Here is a 22,332-nt window from a genome sequence, read left to right as displayed (position 1 = left end):
AAAAGTTGAAGAATACCCAGATGAACAAGGGAGAAGATGTCACAAGTTACCTCACCAGGCTTAGACTTGTTAAGGATGAGTTAGCAGCTGTTGGAGATAGTCCCAGTGATGATGAGCTAGTTAGAATAGCCCTAAATGGGTTTACTAAACAATGGGATGTCTTTGTTCAATTTATCAGTGGACGAGACACCTTACTGAGTTGGGATCGACTTTGGAGTGATTTCACTCGGGAGGAGTTTAGACTTAGTCTTGTCAATGGAGCCAACAACAAGAGTCAGAAAAGTGAGGTGGAACAGGAAAATGTTGCCCTAGCAGGAAAGGGGAAATCGAAGAAGGGGTCTAGCAAAGGATCAAGCTCACAAGGTGAGAAGAAGAAGAAGGACCTATCTAAGGTCAAGTGCTTTGGTTGTCATGAGTTTGGCCACTATGTCAGTGAGTGCCCAGAAAGGAAGAAGAATGAAAATAAGGGCAAGAAGCAGGTAGCAGCTTCAGCAAGTGCAGATGAGCTCTCTAGTAGATTGGAAGATGAGTTTGCACTCATAGCTTGTATGGTTAGCTCAACCTCACAGAGTGTTTGGTATATAGACAGTGGGGCGTCATTTCATATGACGGGAGTAAGAGGGTACTTCTCTAGTTATAAGGAGGAGAACACCAGTATCTAGATTTCTATGGGAAACTTGTCCAAGCTCAACTCAGTTGGCAAAGGGACTGTTCAGTTTCAGAGGGAGAATGGAAAGGTAATTTCCCTTCATGATGTGTTGCATGTGCCAGGCTTAGGTATGAATTTGGTTTTTGTATCTGTCCTTCAGGATAAAGGGTATAATATTCTCTTTAGAGGGATGCATGTTTTGATTAAGCATAAAGATTGGAAATCACCTGTATCTATTGGAGTTAGGAGCGGACGCCTTTATAGGTTGCAGTTTGACACTCCTAAGGCACTCATGAGCAACAGTAATCCTAGAGATCTTGGAGAGCTATGGCATAGGAGGATGGTCCATATACATCATGTAGCACTTAAATTGCTTCGTGAGACAGTGACAAGTGTTCCTGAGGTGAGCACAGAGCATGATGACGTATGTAAAGGATGTGTGTTGGGGAAGTTTGCGAAAGCATCTTTTCCAAGGAGTGACACTAGATCCAAGGGTGTTCTTGATTTAGTATATTCAGATATATGTGGACCTATGTCAATGAAATCTCTCAGAGGATATGAGTACTATGTTACTTTTATTGATGATTTCTCCAGGAAGACCTGGATATACTTCTTGAAGACCAAGGATGAGGTTTTCAGTCGCTTCCAAGAGTTCAAGGATCTTGTGGAGAACTCGATAGGAAAGAAGATTAAGGTTCTTTGATCAGATAATGGAGGAGAGTACAAAGGGAATGAATTCCAGGAGTTCTATACCAAGGAAGGAATCAAGAGAGAGTGGACTGTTCCTTACAATCTGCAGCAGAATGGAGTTGCTGAGAGGAAGAACCGATCTATATCGGAGGCAGCAAGGGCTATGCTACATGACCAGGATATGCCTCGCTACTTATGGGCAGAGGCATGTATTACAACAATGTACATATAGAATAGGGTTCCACATAAGGTACTAGGTAAGATGACACCAGAAGAGGCTTTCACAGGGAAGAAGCCAGATGTCAGTCACTTCAGGATATTTGGAAGTTTGGCATATTGCCATGTTCCAGGTGATACACATACCAAGCAGTTAGATCAGACTACAAAGAGGGGGTACTTTGTGGGGTACAATGAAACCTCAAAGGCATATCGAATATTCATTCCAGGGACCAGGCGGATTATTGTTCGACGTGATGTCAAGTTCATGGAGGACAAGGCATTTAGAAGGTCCAGAGATTTGCCAGTAGATGATCAGAGTGAACAGTCAATTGAAGCTCCAAGAATCACTCAATCAAGTCAAGGGCAGCAAAGCTCAAGTACAGTTACTAGTACTAGCAATGGCTTAGGTGGAGAGTGTTCACAGAGTATAGAGCATCAGGTGCAAGAAGAGATGCATCAAAAGGACATGGAGGTTGATATTTCATCCTCTACAGTTGGCAGCAGGAATCGTGAGGTTCAACAAAGAGATACTCAGGAGTTAGTGGGAGCTCCTAGGAGGAGTATAAGAGAAAGGAGACAACCAGCCAAGTTCAATGACTGTGGCATTAGTTAGTCAGTTGGTAGATAGTGAGCCTTCTAGTTATCAGGAGGTTGCACAACATCAAGTGTGGCGAGATGCGATGGTTGAGGAATATACCTCAATAATGCAGAATGATGTGTGGGAGGTAGTGCCCAGACCAATAGATAGAGCAGTGGTTGGATCACGTTGGATCTATAAGATCAAGCATGGTGCAGATGGTAGCATCGAGAAATACAAGGCAAGGTTTGTGGCCAAAGGGTTCTCTCAGAAGGACGGAATAGACTATGAGGAGACATTTGCTCCAGTGGCTAGGTATACTTTTATACGAGCCGTGATCTCACTTTCAGCGCAGATGGGATGGCAGATCCATCAAATGGATGTCAAGACAGCATTCCTTAATGGAGAATTGAAAGAGGAGGTATACATAGAACAACCAGAAGGCTTTGTAGCACACAGCAAAGAGACCCACGTGTGCAGATTGAAGAAAGCTTTGTACAGACTCAAACAGGCTCCTAGGGCATGGTATGAGTGCATTGATAGTTACTTGCAGGAAATGGGCTTTGTGAAGAGTGAGGCGGATGCTAATCTCTACTACTTGGTAGTTGGGGGTGAGATACTCATTCTTGTTCTATATGTGGATGACTTGTTTTTAACAGGTTCATTGGGGCTCATAGAAGAGTGCAAGAGGGACCTTGCAACAAAGTTCGAGATGAAGGATTTGGGACTTATACACTACTTTCTGGGCATGGAGGTATGGCAGATAGATGGAGAGATTTTCCTTGGACAAGGGAAATATTGCTTTGAAATCTTGAAGAGATTCAGGATACAGGATTGCAAAGCCATGTCTACACCCATGATCACAAATTGGAGGAAGGTAGACACATCCAAGGAGAAGGATGTAGATCCCACCTTATACAGGCAGTTGATTGGTTCTCTCATGTATTTGGTCAACACTAGGCCAGATATAGCTTTTGCAGTCAACACTCTTAGTCAGTTCATGGTAGAGCCAAAGAGAGTGCATTGGATAGCGGCAAAGCATGTGCTACGTTATTTGTGAGGTACAATCGAGTATGGGATTAGATATTCTCTAGGTGAAGGAATCAGGTTGATGGGCTATATTGATGCAGATTGGGCAGGTAGTACAACGGACAAGAGAAGCACTTCAGGGTGTTGTTTCAGTTTGGGATCAGGGGTTGTCTCTTGGTTCAGTAGGAAGCAGAAGTCTGTGGCTCTGAGTTCTGCAGAGTCAGAATACATAGCAGCTAGCATGGCGACATGTGAAGCTATATGGCTTCGAAAGTTGCTAGTAGCCTTGTTTGGTCAGAAGGTTGAGACTACGGTGATACATTGCGACAATCAGAGTTGCATCAAGTTGACTGAGAATCCAGTGTTTCATGATAGGTCGAAACATATAGACATCAGGTATCACTTCATTAGGGATTGTGTACAGCGAGGGATTGTTCAGCTACAATTTATACCTACAGATCAGCAGGTAGCAGACATTCTAACAAAGGCATTGGGGAAAGCGAAATTCATCTTCTTCAGAGAGAAGTTGGGTGTCATGAAGAACAGCTTCCTCACTAAGAGGGAGTGTTAGTTTGTTAGCTTTGGACAGTTGTTTGTCCAGATGTGATTAATTAGTAAATAATTGTTTTACTAACTAATTAGTTAGAGTAGGGACAATTATTTGTTAATTAATTGACCACTTTTGGAAGCAACTAGAAACCGATTTTGTTATTGGTTGTTGGGTTGTTTTAATCTCAACCATTGATTGAGAATCAATCTCGGCCGTTGGTTTATCAACGAGGGTAGTATAAAAGGAGGTCTAGGGGCATTTGGAAAATACATCTTGGAGAGCATTTGCAGCATTAGCAAATGTGTTTGCAGTAATAGCAAACAGTCTTGTAGTGTTAGCAAGAGGCGCAGTGATAGCGTTGGGAGATAGCAGTGGAGGAATATCAGTAGGAGGAATTGGGAGATTGTCGGGGTTCTGCCAGTGAGAGGCAAGGAATTTTGTATCTCTTAATTTGCTGAAGTTTAATATATTTCTCATTTGCAGTACTGGTTTTCCCTTTGGGGTTTTTCCAAGGACAATTTGTCCGAAAATATCGTGTTCACTGTGTTGAGTATTTTATGTGTTTTGTGGAGTTGTAGTTGTGTTATTTTTCAATATTTGTTGAGAAGCAAATAATCTGTATGATATAGGAGATTAATAATCAGTAACTACAATAGAATTTCCACAAATATCGGAAAAGTTTTCCAAGCGAATTCAATGTGATCATCCGCTCTTATCTTCTCAGCTTATTTATTTCTGTCTGATCTTATCCAGATTTTCCAGCCTGAATTTCCAACTTCCTCTTTAATGTCTCCGGCGGCCCAAGCTGCCTTTTCTCATTTAAATATAAGTCCTCCTCTGTAAAACTCATGCATATTGCCTAATGGAAATGAACTCCATTACATATTAGTTGTTCTAAAATTATATCTCGATCCCCGCAATACCATCCTCAACTTCTCAAGCTTACTCTCCTTTAATATCATCATATAAAGAACAATGTCTAAAGGGCGAAGGTATTTTTCAAGTTTCCTCTGGTTCCAATTTCTCCTATTTGTATGTTAATTTGTGGCAGTTTCAAGCAACAGTTCTAAATTTTGATTTGTCTAAGTGATTCAAGTGAAATTATATTAATTAATTTTGAGTTGTTTAGATTCTTCATTTGAAATCGCACTTTTTTTCTTTAGTAGAATTCATCTATTTAAGATGAATCAAAATTTAGAAGAGAAATCTAATTTAGAAATAAAAAATTAATCCTGATCAGAAAATGCAGATTGGAAGGGAATGTTGCAATAACCACAGACGGAGCAGCGGGCATTGGAGAAGCCACTGTTCGTCTCTTCATCGAAAACGGAGCAAAAGTTATAATTGCACATATTGCCGATGATGGTGGTCATGCTCTTGCACAATCTCTCTCTGAGTGGGCAACCTTTAATTCATTGTGATGTGACCAAAGAGCAAGACGTTAAGGCAGCAGTGGATCTAGCAATGGAGAAGCACGGACAAGTGGACATTATGTTTAACAATGCCGGTACTGGGGATGACCCTAAAAGTAGCGTTGCAGAGTATGAGATAGAGATGTTTGAACGCACAATGAACGTAAATGCAAAAGGCGTTCTGCATGGGCGTAAGCATGCAGCTCGCGTTATGATACCCAATAGAAAAGGGTGTATAATTTCTACTGCGAGTATTGCAGGGACTATGGGAGACATTGCACCTCATGCAATACACTGCCTCAAAACACGCAATTATAGGGCTCACTAAGAATGGTGCAGCTGAGCTTGGGAAATATGGTATCAGAGTTAACTGTATTTCTCCTTCTTACGTTGCAACGGGGCTTCTAGTGGACTTTTTGGGAACAAAAGATAAGGGTGAAGCGGAGGCGTGGATAAGCAGCATAAACAACTTGAAGCGAGTGGTTGTTAAAGAAGAGGATATTGCACAGGCTGCTCTGTTTTTGGGCAGTGATGAATCGAAATTTGTCAGTGTTCACAATCTTGTTGTGGATGGAGGCTTCTCAGTTGTAAACCACGACGGTGGACTGTACAGGCCACAACTCGTTTGCATGTTATATATAGCAGCTATGGATAGTATTGTGTGATTGTAATTCAGTGATGTGAAAGAGCTTTAGAATAAAACAGTTAGATCTTCATAGGATTGCTTGTATATAGTTTGTTGAGTAGAGCATAATTCAATATAAGCAGCTGTGAATAGAGTCTGATATACATAACTCTTATTTATTTAGAATATGTGAATTTTTTTTTTAAAAAAAAATTATGAAATCATTTTGTTCCAGCTGATAAATCTGAAAGTTTAAATAGTTTAATTTGGTCATCAATTATCTTATAAGTAGATTTGTCTTTTTACAATCAAAATTGTTGAATAGTCACAAACTATAAAGCAAATCACATTTCATCTTATCTTATCTCATCTCACTCATCTTTAAAAAGCTTACTCTTTTTAGAGATAATTTTATTTTATAATATAAACAGTTAAATATATTTGATGATTTAATGCATTTTAATATAAATATTATATTGGGGTTAACCTCGCAAGGTGCAAGTCTTTGTTGATGCGGTAACGGCGTGGTGTGTTCAAATCCCTTGCAGGTCGTTTCGGCCAGGTGTGTTCTCGAAGGACAATGGTTTTGGTGATTGGTGTGGTTCGCACATGACAGGCGCTCCAACGCACAAGGTGTGGTCGCTAGTCAAAGGCAAGACCAACGCGGATGTGGAATTCCTGCAAGGCATCGTTGGTGTTAATAGCAACCATTGTGGAGGCAGTGATAGGACCAGACCCGGTGGTCGTTGTCTATAACAAATGGAGTGATAAGGAGATCAAGTGGAGCGATAAGTGTTGGTTTTGTAAAGAAGCTACATCCGGACCGTTAATGGACTGGTCCAAGAGGGGTCAATAGTTCAGTGGTAGAGCACTCCAGCAGTGTATGGAAGGTCCTACGTTTGAGTCTTAGCTGGTCCATGTCTCAACATGGTATCAAAGCCAAGTAGAGTGATAAGGCCCTTTTGTGATTCCATTGGTTATGTGATCCTATTAGTTATAAGTTCCAATCAAAAGTCATTATCAATTAAAAAAAATATAAATATTATATTTATTATTTTTTTATTAAAAAGTGAATGTAATGAAAAATTTATTGTTTAATATAAACAAATTATTTGTATTTAAATATTTAAACTATATTTAGCCGATAGGCTTTTATTGTGGACTTGCTAGTCCACAATTTTGCCATAGGTACAGCTTCCAATTGCCGAAAAAAACATTAAAATATTACCTTATGTTATATTATCCCCTCTATCTTGTACCTTTATCCCTTCTATCTCAGACAACCCATCTCCCCATTTCATTCTATTCACATACCCTCCTCTATCTTGTACCTTTATCCCTTCTATCTCATACAACTCATCTCCCCATTTCATTCTATTCACATACCCTTACAATTTAAATATTTCTTTACACTCATTATTGACCAAATCTCTTCTCCATTACTTCTACACATCTCCAGTGTCCGCTTTATGTCTAATAATCAAACTAGGTAGAAACTTCATAATTCATCCTATATTCTTTCCTTTCTTAGGAAATTTTGATTGATTTTCATTTTCCTTTTTGTTTCTATGTTGGGATGCATAATGTCCTACTTTGCCACATTCAAAACATTTGAATGGTAGTTTTCCTTTGTACTTACCTAATCCTCTTCTTAATCTCCTTACAAAGTTGGTCTCTTTTTTACTGGTGGTAGATAAGATTGTTATCATTCCATTAAAAAAAATTTCACAGTTGGAGATAAGATTGTTATCACTCATGAAAAACCATTTCACTACTAGAAGATAAGATTGTTATTTGTTATTTGTTTAGATGCTTGGCATCACTCTCCATCATCTCTTCTTTATAATCTGCCTTTAAAATTGGATGCAAACTATGTTGGTAGGTGTTTCATATCTCTTTGCAATGGCTCATAGAAGCAGATAGCGTGTAAGTCCATTGGTAGGAAGGATCCTCAAAAGCAACTTTCTACCATGGTTACTTTTCAACATACCTTGCACTATGGAAAGATAAATGATTGTTTTTGTGATATAATATCATAAATTTCAAACAATTTGATAATGCAATAGGTGTGTGAGTTATGATTGTTCTTGAAAACTAGTTTTGTCATCAACACAAAAGCACTAGTATTTTTTTGGCACTCCATTGAGATGGAAAGCTCTAGGTCAATGTGAATTAATTTTCAATATTGTTGAATGTTAGGCTGGGTATTCGAATCTTAAAAGTTTGTTGAAACCTTTTTGGTTAGATGGTGATTGTAATTATGCATTATCATCATCAACCTTGTTGTCTTTATTGAAAAAATGGACAAGAAATTATAGGAATTCAAGTGGGATTGAATTTGGGGATTAACTCATATCCTCCTACAAACTATAGGATTATGGGCATAAGCCAGTTTCACACAAACTTTGTCCTCAATGTCAATTAATTGTGTATTCTTATGCATAATGTGAATTGGGTGATACATTCATTGTGGCTGGGATGTATTTCTCTCTTAACTTTAAATTGTTTAAGTATTGACAAGATAATGATAGCATTTCTTTGAATTTCCTATCAGCACATCCCTTGCACAGCCTGAATTTGCAAGTGCTAGTAAATATAAACAAAACCAATGATAAGATATTTGCATCAACTCATAATTGAGGGTGCTACAATATGTTTCTGTAGTGTCCTAAATTGGACTCCCTTACAATTTTGACCGTATGTGTGTCCTCACCTTGGCGTTCACGCTTTAAGGCCTATATAGGACCTGATTATTCTCTTGCTTTGCATATTTATCATCAATTTCATTTTGCACATCATTCTGCCTCTTTATTTTGTTGCCTGATTGGGTATAACCAAGGCTCCATGCCCTAGTCCCCCCTCAAGACCAGGTCCACACCTTGGTCCTCCCAATTAGGGCCCAAATTTGCGCCTCTTAACGGTCATAAAATATGAGCAGGAAATCTTGCTTTGTGTCAACTCATGTCATAAAAAATAATTTTCTTTTTGGCAGACAAGTATAAAAAGATGTCTCCCCCTCTCATTTGATCATCCAACAATCATATTGATCAATCAATTTAAGTAATCAAGCATTCAAGTTCAAGCAAGAAAGCAATCAGCCTTCATTCAAGCATTAGAGCAAAGATAAAGTCAAGATTCAAGCATTGGAGTTGACATTCATGTTATATGTTATTGAAGACTTCATGAAACCCTAATTCCGTGTGGAGACAATCAAAACTTCACTAGGAGGTATATCATTTGTGTTATAGTCATTATTCAACATCTGCCTCAAAAGGAGAATATTTTCATTACTGCAATTCAATCAAATTTTACTTTCTTTTCATGGTTAATTCCAAAAATGGGGTTTGACCTAAGGAAAATTCTTATACCCAACCTATTTCCCTTCCCTAGAGTGTGCAAGAATAGGTACAGAGCTATAATATTCAGGAGAATCTTTATTTACAAAGACGAATCAATTCCCCATTAGAGTTTGAAAAGTTTGGAGGATCAAAGTGACTGACACACTGGTCCTGACAAATCAGGAGCTCCTTCTGGGATAGGTCTGAATCCTCTTACAATCCTCATATCCAGATTCATGGCTCAATTCGATTACTGTAGCTTACTGTTTATACATTTTTATATCAATTCCAACACATTTACCCTAATTTCAATTAATTCAATAAATCAATTTCATTCAAGGAAAAGAAGGGGCGCCTTCTAGACCCCTTGGAATTAGATTAGTATTCAAACCTCTTAGGTTTAGATCTATCTAATTCCTATCTTTCCCTCTTGTAATGGTCCCCAAGTCATAAATTAGTGCTTTCTTCCTTCTATGGTGGAAACCCTAATTTTTCACCATTACATTTTGGTGAACCTACCTCCTTACACCTGCAATTCTGATTTATGTTCTCAGATCTAAGTTTTTATGCTTTTCAAATTCAAACTTACATTTGCAAGTTTAAATATTAATTGAATTTTAAAACTTTAATGGTTAAATTCACAAAAACCCTAGTTTTTAATTCTAAAATTAAGCTTGTGGGTTCTCTAATTTAGATTTATCATTTCAAATTTGATTATTTGTTTAATTTAAAATTCAAATTTTCTATCCTAGATCTCATTTTTAAATTGAATTACATAAATTTAGTGGTTGAATTTACAAAACCCTAATTTATAATTCTATAATTTACCATGAGGGAATAAATCAAGTTTAAAACAAAGTCCTAAATTTAGGCACACATACCAACATGGGTGATAAACCTATTGTGAATTTTTTTTATTAAGTAGGGAGAAGGCCTTGATCCCAAAATAGTACAATAAATTAACACATAAGACTAGAAATAACCAACTAGCATAGAACAACTAGAACCCACAAAACAACAAACCACAACCCACCCTTACATAATAAAAAAACATAATATATCAGTGCAGAGTAAAATACTTCAAAAAAGATAATTGAGACTAACCATTAACCTACTTATCATCATAATTTTCTAGTACATAGGCCTTAAGAAGGTTTTAAACAAAGTAATATGAAGCATAATCCATAAAAGCACTAAATGATTAAAGTCTAAGGCACCACTGCCTTCAAAAACTGAAAAAAAAGGAAACTAGAACATAAAACCTAATTATTAGGATCTTTGATAAGATCTCAACATTTCTCTAGCAATTGCAATTTCTTCTCTTAGTCACCACATTCAGGTGTGCAACCTAGAATATCTTCTTGGTTATTTTCACCCTTCCTTGCCATCTTCTTTTGTTTCTTCGCAATTTTACTCTATCCTATTACCACTCCCATTACTACCTTTCACATTATACCATCTGTGATTATAGTGAAGCTTTTAACAAAAAAAATTAGGTTCTTCTTTCTCATTCTCAAGTCTTTAGCCTTAGATTCCAAGTCTTTCATTCTAACCTACATATTATCAACTTGTGATTTAAGTTTACCCAAAATATCATTATTATCCTCTAGTTTATTAGCAAACATATGAGTGTTTCCTATAGGGTTAGGATCCTCTTGAACACCTAAGGTATCGATGTCTTACACCTCCTGGTCTTCCTCTACTTCTTCCTCCTCATCAGGCACAATCATGTTTTCACTAAAATCTTATGTTTCCTAGTGTGAAATTGTTAAGATCAATAATATAGGACATGATATTTAGCCCCCATTTTAGTAGTAGTAACTTACATTCATACCTAGGATAAAGCATGAGAATTCAAATACTTTCATAAAAACATTGAAGAGATAAGATGCTCCAAGATCAAAATGGTGGTATCCTGAAGACAGGGTCCTATAAATATACAATATGGAGATTAAAGGTCAAGCATGCAGTCAACAAAAATATGATAAACATTCAAAATGTGCATGGAGCATATTAGTACATGCATGAAGCATATATGGAGAAAACAATATATGGCATCTACGAATTGTACAAGATCTAAAAAAATTTATTAGGAGTCATATCTACAAACACAAGGCATGACCTCTAGGACTAACAAGATCCTTAGACACTTATTAGGAGTCATGTACTTAAGCACACAAATAATGACATCTAGGACAAGAAAGATGATCATTAAATACTTACTAGGATTCCTGTCCATAAAGGGTTCATAAGTCACAAGGCTATCAAGTTGAGTTATGCTAGGTGGCTCAAGAGCAAGTGGAAATAGAAATTAGAATCTTAGGAACTAATCATTATAAACAAGATCACATAGTAAATGAAATGAGAATCATACATGTATAAATATACACATTACAAAAGGTATACATGGGGAAAATCTTTTTGGGTAAAAAACCCCATAAAGCATCATTTTATTAAAACACACACAAATATAGTTTATAATAAAATAGACTTGAACCTGGGGATACTCCTCCAATACTTCCACATGGCCAATAGTACCTCTTGTGCATATTTATGTAACTCACTATAAATCTCCAAATTCACAAACCTCTCAAATGAGAGAGAACCTCCTTATATATAGGAGCTTCACTAGTTATACCTTTTGAATAATTTATTGTCCTAGAATGACATAGAAGACAAGAAAGATCATCAAATACTTACTAGGAGTCATGTCCATAAAGGGTTCGTAAGTCACAAGTATATCAAGTTGTGTTATGTTAGGTGGCTCATGAACAAGTGAAGACCCCAAAGGCTAGCAAAAATATTTGGATATACTAGGTGAGCTTCATACTAATTAAACCAAAGATTACTAGCCCAAAAACACTTTGTTTGCTATGTAATCTTCATAAAGTGATACCCAAGATGAGAAAATGGGTGTTGTGATATCCCAAACATCCCCATGGTGTGTGATCAAAGTGAAAAACCAATTTTTTGGTGTGTGCACAAAGTGGAACACATAGAGGAATGTCTACACCCACCTTAAAGTAATTGTGTATGACAATCGAGAGCAGTTGTTCAAAGAAAATCACTTTGTAAGAATGAAATGCCTCCAAAAAAGGAAAATTGAGGTGATGTAACATGTGAACAAGACCATATAATATTAGAGAAGGGATCCAAATATTTGAGGTTAGTATGGATATAAGATGAATTATATATATCCATAAGATTATTTTGAATTGACCTCAACCCTAGAAATATAGTACTTTGAGTACAAATGAGGAAGATTACATAAGAAAAATAAATTCTTTTGGGTAAATATAGAAGAGAGGTCTCAATGCCTCAATTCTCTCCATCATCCCTAAAGGACAAGACAAAAGAACATGTACAACAAAAGCACATTTATGACAAAAACACATGTACAACAAATAGAAGAATGTCACAAAAAGCTCGGTCCCTTTGTATCCTTTTGCCAATGGAGCATCAAGAGTATTCCAAAGAGAGATTAATAAAAAATAGGCATGCCAATAGGCACATCATAATGAAAAATATTATTTGCAAGAAAACACCAAAAAGACAAAAGGTATCATACTTATGATCTAATCTATAACAAATAATCTACCTCCCAAAATTTCTTATCATAAAAAGATGTTAGGAAAGATTCTAAAGGAGCTACAACTAGTATAGAAGGAGATATATATAGTTTGAAACATGGATCTTTCCTTAAAGGAAGATCACTATGTGTGTCACTAGGAACTAAAGTCGATGCTTTAGAAAATATTGAAGATAACTCAAAATCCTTTTCCATAGTTTCAACCATGTTAAATATTAATTATTATCCAAGTTTATCACAATATTGTTAAATATTAATTATTATCCAAGTTTATCACAATATTTGGCGCAATAGTGCTACCAACATCACCATGATTATTTTTTGTCACAATAGAAGAATCCCTTGGAAGAAACAACTTAATATTTTAGGTATGTTGGAAAGGTAAGGGTTAGCCTTATAAGTTGGTGAAACTAAGGAAGGTTGAGGAGGAAATCCATATGAACATCTAACTGATTAGGGGAAACAACACTTGAGGAAGGTCTAGTTCTCACAAAAATCTCATGAGCCATACCATAACATCATTTTCTATGTTTTATTGCATCATAATTTTGTTGATTATGGTTTAGAGATTTTGTAGAAGGAGGTAGGGTATCACTCAAGATTAATTCTTTTTCTTCATTTTCTCTAGGGACATAAGGAGAAATAGAAACATATCTAAAGGCTGAGAGATAAGATTAAGGAATATCCACTTGAAATGGACAACTTTCCTCTAGATTCTAAAGAAGCAAGAGGAACAAAAGAAATCCTTGAAGTATAATGAGTTTTATATTGTGTTGATAATTTTACTACTTGTCCTTTACATGGTTGCAGAGGTGGAACCACAACATACACATTAGACTCTCTAGGAAGGGGAAGGATGCATTATCTAGGATGTAGTTCACTTGCTACTTATGATGTAGGATGATTACACTCATATCAATAGGTGTCATAGGATCCTTGGGGGTAGTAGTTAAAGTGGGACCCGATGTAATGCCTCTCTTAGGAAGCATTAAGATATGAGCTAAATAGTCATAATAATGCATGAAATGTTTTTTTTTTGAGAAATTTAAGTTAAACATAGGCATCTCATAGAAGAACAATAGCCCAAACCTTGAACTTACAATAACTTATCAACATATAACAATGCATTAGTAGAAGAATTAGACCATGAAATAATAATCAGTCATAGGGAAAGATCTACAAGGTAATTAAACTCACACAAGACCTCCTAAGAAGTTACAAGACTCAAGTCGACAAATTGGACCTTCTCCTAGGTCCTAGGTGTAATGAATGGGCTTCGACAAGAATAAACTCGTACATGAACACCATCAACACCACTCAAAATCACTTTAAACACCTTCACAACATCTCATAGGCTCCTTAGGTACTATGACCCCCAAAAGACATCTTTGATAAGGGCAAGCTAATCCTCAAGACCTTTGAAACATTGTCAAACTCAACTACTAGACAAAAGTGCCAATGAGGGAATGACACCCTATTAAGACACTAGCATGCCTAGAGGATGCTAGGGAAATAAACTTTATTCCTAATCACATACAAGCGTCCTCAATGAATATTGGTCTTCAATATTTGTATTGTTGTTCTTAGTTAACTCGCAAGCATGTTGTAATACTCTATCTAGGCATTGGTGTCCAAGGTATTGAATGAATTGGATTAACATCATAGTTCTCTAGACATCATGTAAACATTGGTGTGGTCCAAATACATATATAACACTCAAGGAGTAAGAAAATGATGAAAAGGTGTGGATATGAAGTGCCATACTACACCTCGAGTCACTAGGTGACATCTACAAGAAAGGGAAAGATTAGATACATACCCTAATGACTTTGAAACAACCAAAAAGTTCCCAAATTTAACTCTAACACCCTCAAAGACACTTCAAATATACCTAATCCTCCTTGAAAAGCTTTGAATTGTCTTAAATGGACCTAGATTTAGTCTAATCCATACAAATCTACTCAAATACTTTTGAGAACACATAATAATGCTAAGAGGGGAAAACAACTCCCTCCAAGACACTATATGAATCCTCTAGTTTCATTTTAAAGCACCATTTTTCTTTCTATACAATTAACCACAATTACAATATTGAACAACATTAAGATAATTTCTACCTTGAATAGTTATTTTCCTTTTTCTTTTTTTTTCAATTTTTTTTATGAATGTACTAAAATCCTCTAGGAAGGTCCATAGTTCCTAGGTTTCAATGGCCTTTTTATTTCTAAATGGTCTCATGGTTTCAACCCTTGCAATGTGTTTAAATTCTCTATTTGGGTTCATCTTCTAGATAGATCTACCTCTAGAATATTGGAGTGAGAAGTGTCTCGATTCTATTGTCAACTGTTTTGGAATTTTTTTAGCTATTGACCCTATTACCAAATTTCATGAAACATTTAATTTCTGCATGAGATTTGTGTTCTTGTGGAGAAAGAAAAGTGCTTCCCACTCAGCTTATCCTATCTTCTAATTTTGGTAAAAAGGTATAAAATATTGATTTAAAATTTCTCCAATTGTTTTTAATTCTTATGACAAAGTGAGTCATGCTTCTTCTATTTGTGAGACCTTCAAAGATAAATAGTCCTAAATTGGACAAAAGAGAAACTAGTGCATTCTAGTAATGAGTTGCCCCTTTCTTCCTATAGGGAGGAACAAATTCACTTTTCCCCTACTAATATTGTGAGGGAGCACTCTTGTGAAGGTTTGAAGGACAAGAAAAGGTGTTTGGAGGAAAAGAATTAGGATTTTTCTTCCAGCATGAAGAAGAAGAAGAAAAAAAAGATGATTCTTAGATGCTAAATCTTATGATTCCTAATGGTGCCTCTTGGGATTCACCTTGTTTGAAAAAACAAATGTAGGAGAGGACCCTGATTACAAGGTTAAACAATAATCTTCAGATCATATTTTTAAACCCATATGATATGGTTGGCCTTTTGCCTTCTTTGTTGACCAACTATTCCTATTTGTTTTTAGTTGTTGTCATGTGTTGTTTTTTTGTTCCATTGTTGTTCCTTTTTTGTTGCCCCTTGCTATCCTAAATAGCACTTATTTCTTTATCCTTCTTAATGTAAAAGGTTTAGGACACTTTCAAAATACTACTTACCTTAATAAAAAATATGTATAAAATAATTTAAAATAATAATTGATTTATAAGAAATCACTATTAATAAATATAAAAATATAATAATTATATTAAATTCATTAAATCCTGAAATATAATTAATATTTTGGGTAAAAGCACAAAACCATGTCACGTTTTAGGCAAACTTATCATCACAAGTGATTTTAAGTAATTCTAACTAAAAATTAATTTTAGTCAAACATATGGTCTATAAAGATTCATTATAGCTATATTATATATGGGCTACAACTTTTACAATTGGAATTGTCTACTAAATGTCTAGTTTACACCACTTTAGGTCTAACTAGAAATTGCATCTTAGTGTGCAATGGGTATGCTGAAAAGGTGTGGAAGGTCAATTAGAGAAAATTTTGGTCTATTTTTTTTATTATATTTGTGTAAGACACGAGGTCATTTGGTAGGCCACTCAGAAAATGATGTTGTTTGTGCAACAAAAGTCTCAATGGAGAAGTGATAGGTTCAAATCAACTATGCATCCACTATCAAGAGGCTTATTAGCAAGAGTCTCATGTTATGTTTGCAATAGAGAGAGGGAAAATAAGAGGGAGGAAGAGCAAGAGAGAGAGAGATAACTAGATATAGATTTAGAGGTCTAGGAAGAGAAAAGTGGGGAAGAGAGGGAAAGAGATGGATGGATAGAGAGAGGGAGACATGTCTAGAGATAGAGAGAGAGAGAGATAAAGATGGAGGTAGAGATGAAGATGGAGCGAGAGAGGGAGAGGTGGACGAATAGATAGAGAGATAGAGAGATATAGGGGGATAAAGAGGTAGGAAGAGATAAAATTAATAGAAAAAGAGGGAGAGGGGGAGATATCTAGAGACATAGATGGTGAAATAGAGAAATAAAGAGATATAGAGAGGGGGATAGGGATAAAGAAAAGTACAAATAGACAAATAGAGATGCAGAGAGGGAGAGAGAAGTAGGGGAGATAGAGTAGAGAGAAAGAGGGAGATATAGAGATATACGAGAAGGGAAAGGGAGAGAGATAAATTGACTTTTGACTAGTCATTTTATTTTGTACCAACAATCTAAGAATAACATGTCCTTGGGGAGGTAAGCTCAAGGTCACATGTCATTTGATTAAGTATATCATGTAGATAAATTTTATTTTTTATTTTTAATATTTAAATTATTATATGACTAGATTTTTATTTTCTATTTTAATACTAAAAACTATTAGACAATTAATTTTAAAAGAACTTCAATATTAATCAATTTTTTAGTTTTTTTATATAAATCAAAATAAAAATTGAAAATATAATTATCCTATAATAAATAAAATTTTAATAAGATATTATAATAATTAAATTAATTTTAATATTTTTTTATCATTTCTAAATTCATAAATATACATAAATTAATAAAAATAAATTTCAAATTTAAATATTTTTAACATATATAATATTTTATATTTTAATATTATAAATTATTATAAAATTAAAATTGCAAATATTTTCATATTCATCAAACTTTTATTTTTATATCATTTGAGAGCTAGTGTTGTTAGAGTAATTGAGCATGATTGTTAATTAGCCAATAGGCTATATATGGGGTGAAACCCCATAGGTTTTTCCTCATGTCTGATGCCTGAAAAAATTCAGGCCAGGAAAAATGGCAAACAACTCCTCTTTTTTATTCTTTTTAGTTTTTTATTGTTTCATTACAACAAGGAAAAAAAAACAAAAAACGTTAGGTAAAAAACAATAATAGGTACATATATCTCTCTAGGATTAATGAGTATGAATTTTAAAATCACAAAACTTTTGGAATTGAAGAATAGTGGGCAAAACAGGATTTTTGAATTTGAATTTTTATAAGCTAAATGAGTTTAATAATTTACCATATATGGATGAAAAGCATAACCATTGTTTTGAACACTTTTCACAGTTTTAGAAAACACCTGAAATTTGTCAAAGAGAGTAGTGTAATTGAATCATATTATATAGAAGAATATTGTGCAAAAGAAAAATTATCTGATTGAATTTGTATAACTCGAGTGAGTTTAATAATTTACCTTTCAGAGATCAAAATTAGAAGCATTGTTTTGAACATGCCTTGGACATTTACAAAACACCAGAAATTTGTCAAATAGAGTAGTTTAATTTGAGAAATGTGGTAAGATTGAATGGTATGCATAATATAAGTATTGAACTAAGAATAGAAGGAACAAAACTCATATGCAACTGATAGTTGGTTGTGCATCTGATAATATCTTCAATCGTGCCTCCTCTTCTTTGCGTCGAGTGACATGTGGACTTTTTTGCATTCGTACATACCTTTCAAATGTGAAGGCAGGGGTGAATGCGAAGACTTGTAAGATCAGGAACTCTTGAAATAGTTGTGAATGTCAACCCTTGTCGGTCAATGTTGCCAATGTCAATTGTTGCTCTTTGAAGTGTGAGTCCTTGTGATTTGTGTATTGTAAAGGCCCATGCCATTTGTAGTGGTATCTGTCATCGAAGACCGTGACTTATTGGTGGTATAGGTATATTTGTTGGGTTATTGTCATCCCAAGTCGGGCCTATGTAGTTTTGGAATTGAACAACAACAAATAAGGGCAGTTGAGGTGGGTTGGGTTTTCACCATCATTGTATACAATTTCTTTGAATTGTCCGAGTGCACCATTGACAAGTCTTGTTTCCACCCATAGATTTGTAGACAACATAACCTCTTGGCCAATACTCTTTGGAGCACTATTCCAAAATTAAAAAGAATCCATACAACATTAGTAGAAAGAAAAAACAAGCTCACCTACAATTGCTCTTATGATATCAAGATTAGGTATGTGCAATTAATTGTCATAAAGTTTTAGATTCATGATTATTCTCTTCTTTAATGAAGAAAAAATATTTACAATAGCAAGTTCAAACATGTACTATTAGTTACATAAGCTCATAATTATTTTGTTTGTATATTTACAAATAATGTATTTCTCATTTGTTTTGATGCATTTGAATGACATGATTTTAAAAGAGGAGCTACTAAAAAGCCAAGCAAGTGGGTACTCAATCATCAAGAAAAGGAAACAAACAAGATTTATCATCGTTATCAAAAAAAATAGTTTCATTCCTTTAGATTTACATATATACTGAAATGGTTACAAATGATGAATTTTTTTCTAATGTGTGTCAATGCATTTGAATGATACAAATGTTACATAGTAGCACAAAAAGCTAAAAAAGACACTAATGTAACTTTTATTTATTTTCAAAAAACTGATGAAGTTTACCAAAATTATGTACAAAATTATATTATACAATGATACATGTTTATAGATCTACACTTTTATACAATTCTTAATGTTAAAATTAATTTATATTTTCCTATCAATCACCTCAGAAATCCCTTGCACCTCCTATGGTTGCAAGTACTAGTTTTATATCATATTTGAGGGCTAGTGTTGTTAGTGTAATTGAGCAAAACAATTTGAGGGCGAACTCATCTTAGAAGTGATGAATGTCGTACGGTTGATGTGACACATCTGCAAACTTTTCTACAAAATATGCGATCGTTCTACTGAAAATAAACGTGAAAACAGTGATAGCCTCCAATTAATTAACTTACTTTTTAACCATATTAATTTAAAGTCATATTAATAATACAAATATTTTAAACTAACATAATCTTTTTGTTTTTCATTCAAATTATTTAATTTCTGGTAGATGAATTAGTTTGCTTAATTTAGTTTATCCGATGATTTGTGAGTGAACTCTAATTGATATTATTGGTAATTTTTGTTATTTCTGCTGCCCAAAATTATTGTTGTGAATGGACAATTGAGTCTTTTCAATCCCCGTGAATTGTTTTTTGGTTTTTTGCTTTTTCTGTCTGTCTAATGCTACCTTTGATTGTACGTCTAAACACGTATAATTAAAAGCTTGGAATACAAATAAGAAAAAGAGAACACGATAAAAGAAATAATGATGTACGACTAAAATCAACGGTACAAGATTATCACAGCGTATTTGAACGAACTAAAATGCATCATCTTCTCTTGATTATTGCACATCGTTAGACTGCTGTATTGAAGTTTGTTTTGGAAATTAACTATCGGTAATGCACCAAACCACAACGTAGAACTGTCACATCATGTAAATAGCAGTGAGGACAAAAACAAATGGCAAGAGTAATGAATGGTGACGATGGGAAATAGCAAAACCGACAGAAAAAATGAAAAAAAATCTAACGGCCAGCAATATTTGAATCGTCTTGCATCCATTCTCGTGCATTGCAAGCCGTTGATCGCCAACATCAGGTCGTCCATTCTCAGATAGGAGACGCCTTCGGCGTAATTACCAATTATCTTTTAATATTTAGTTTTTTATATTTTATTTTTTATTGAAAGTAGGTCATCAACACAAAAAATATAAGATTGATTATCTTGTAAAGGAAAAATACTAAAATTTATTTAAAAATTTTGAAAAAAAATAAATGCACTAGAGAAATGAGTCTATGTCAAAATGATATATTTTTTTTCTGATTTGGATAAATAATTAAAAAAAAAGGTGATGCCAAATGAAAAGAGTTATATTTTAGTGCATGCAACTTTTCAAATTTATTGAAAAATATGTATACATAAAAAATAGTTAAAAGTATTTTTTTATACTAAAGTTTCAATTTATCAAGATACACAAAAAAAATTGAAAAAAAAAATATTAAATTTACTATATAAATTGTGACGCCTTGTGTATCTTCAATTTCAACATTTTATCAACAACTAAATTATAGTGTTTACTTGATAAAAAAGTATATTCAAATAATTTTCTAAATTTTTAAAAAAATTATAAATAGAAAAGTTGAATCAGCATTAGACATTTTCTTTATAAAAGTATCACACAACTTTATGCCACAACCTTATGCTTTAAAATGAGATTTGCTTTATATTATTATCACAATCCAATAGATTTGATTGTAAGAAATCACATTAAAAATATCTACTTATTAGATAACTCATGACAAAAAAGATAAAAATTCCTATTTGAACTTTTAGGATTTATCAACTGAAACAAAATAAAATAAAAATAATTATAATCAGACAAAAATTAAAAGCCCACAACAAATTTTAAATAAACTATACATTACTTAGATTACATTATTGTAAAACCTCTGTGCAGTACAATATCACAGACTTTATTCACAGCTGCTTATATTAAACTATTCTCTATTCAACAAACTCTATATAAGCAATCCTATGAAGAACAAACTATACTATTGTAAACATTCTTTCAAATTACTGAACTACAATCACATATTTTATTCATAGCTGCTATACTAAACATGCAAACGACTTATGGCCTGTACAGTCCACCCTCGTGCTTTACAACAGTGAAGCCTCCATCCACAACAAGATTATGACCGCTGACAAATTTTGATTCACCACTGCCCTAAAACAGAACAGCATCTGCAATATCCTCTTCTTTAACAACCACTCCCTTCAAGTTACCAATGCTGCTAGTCCACGCCTCCGCCTCACCCTTATCTTTTGTTCCCAAAAAGCCCATTAGAAGCCCTGTTGCAACGTAAGTACAGTTAACTCTGATACCATATTTCCTAAGCTCAGCTGCACCATTCTTAGTAAGCCCTATTACTGCGTGTTTTGAGGCCGTGTATGCATGAGGTGCAATGCCTCCCATAGTCCCTGCAATACTCGCAGTAGAAATTATACACCCTTTTCTATTGGGTATCATAACGCGAGCTGCATGCTTAAGCCCATGCATTACGCCTTTTGCATTTACATTCATTGTGCGTTCAAAAATTTCTATCTCATACTCTGCAAGGCTAATTTTAGGGTCATCCACTACACCGGCATTGTTAATCATAACGTCCAGTTGTCCATGCTTTTCAATTGCCAGATCAACTGCTGCTCTAACGTCTTGCTCTTTGGTCACATCACAATGAATAAAGGTTGCCCACTGTGAGAGAGATTGTGCAAGAGCATGACCGGCATCGTCTGCAATGTTTGCAATTATGACTTTTGCTCCGTTTTTGGTGAAGAGGTGAACAATGGATTCTCCAAGGCCTCTTGCTCCACCTGTGATTACTTCAACCTTCCCTTCCAATCTGTATTTTCAAGTCAGGATTCAATTTTTTTATTTCGGCTTAAACAATATATTGATTTTTACAATCTATAAGTGTAATGCTATTGTTTTTAAATTTGATTGTATAAGATTTTAGAGCATCAAGTTTTAGATCACATTTTATAATTTTACACTTTCTTAAGCTTTTTAATGTGTGATTGGAAGTGTTGATGCTCAATATTCTTACACAATCAAATTCAAAAACAGCAGCAACATATTCTAAGTTTTGATTTATTTGCGTGGTTCATCTTAATCACATTAATCGATGGTATTTCTTTTCACCACAATTAAATTTTACTAGAACTTCAATTCTATGAAGCTTAAAAAATTTATATTAAACTATTCACAAATTAAAAAAAAATGCCATTTAACATTTTTTTTTAAAACATAAAACGAAAGGCATTAGAATGACTAAACCGTCATAAAAAATTCAT

At 34.5% G+C, this 22,332-nt stretch overlaps 2 protein-coding genes across 2 annotated transcripts; one reads left to right on the top strand and one right to left on the bottom strand.

Annotated features, from left to right (window-relative positions):
* Positions 1–5,178: 5,178 nt before the first annotated feature.
* LOC131856789 (short-chain dehydrogenase reductase 2a-like) lies at positions 5,179–6,507 on the top strand. The gene is made up of 3 exons (XM_059208712.1): positions 5,179–5,334; positions 5,387–5,733; positions 6,300–6,507. Exons 1-3 carry the CDS (start codon positions 5,179–5,181, stop codon positions 6,505–6,507), a joined length of 711 nt encoding a protein of 236 aa, XP_059064695.1.
* Positions 6,508–21,205: 14,698 nt separating this feature from the next.
* On the bottom strand, positions 21,206–22,114 carry LOC131856788 ((+)-borneol dehydrogenase 2-like). The gene is made up of 2 exons (XM_059208711.1): positions 22,086–22,114; positions 21,206–21,881 (listed from the first exon to the last, which is right to left on the bottom strand). Exons 1-2 carry the CDS (start codon positions 22,112–22,114, stop codon positions 21,206–21,208), a joined length of 705 nt encoding a protein of 234 aa, XP_059064694.1.
* Between the last annotated feature and the right edge of the window lie 218 nt (positions 22,115–22,332).

This window comes from Cryptomeria japonica, chromosome 7 (genome assembly GCF_030272615.1).
Source record: "Cryptomeria japonica chromosome 7, Sugi_1.0, whole genome shotgun sequence".
Lineage (NCBI taxonomy): Eukaryota > Viridiplantae > Streptophyta > Pinopsida > Cupressales > Cupressaceae > Cryptomeria > Cryptomeria japonica.
The sequence above is the reverse complement of the archived record's forward strand: the minus strand, read 5'-3'. Positions and strand labels throughout refer to the sequence as shown.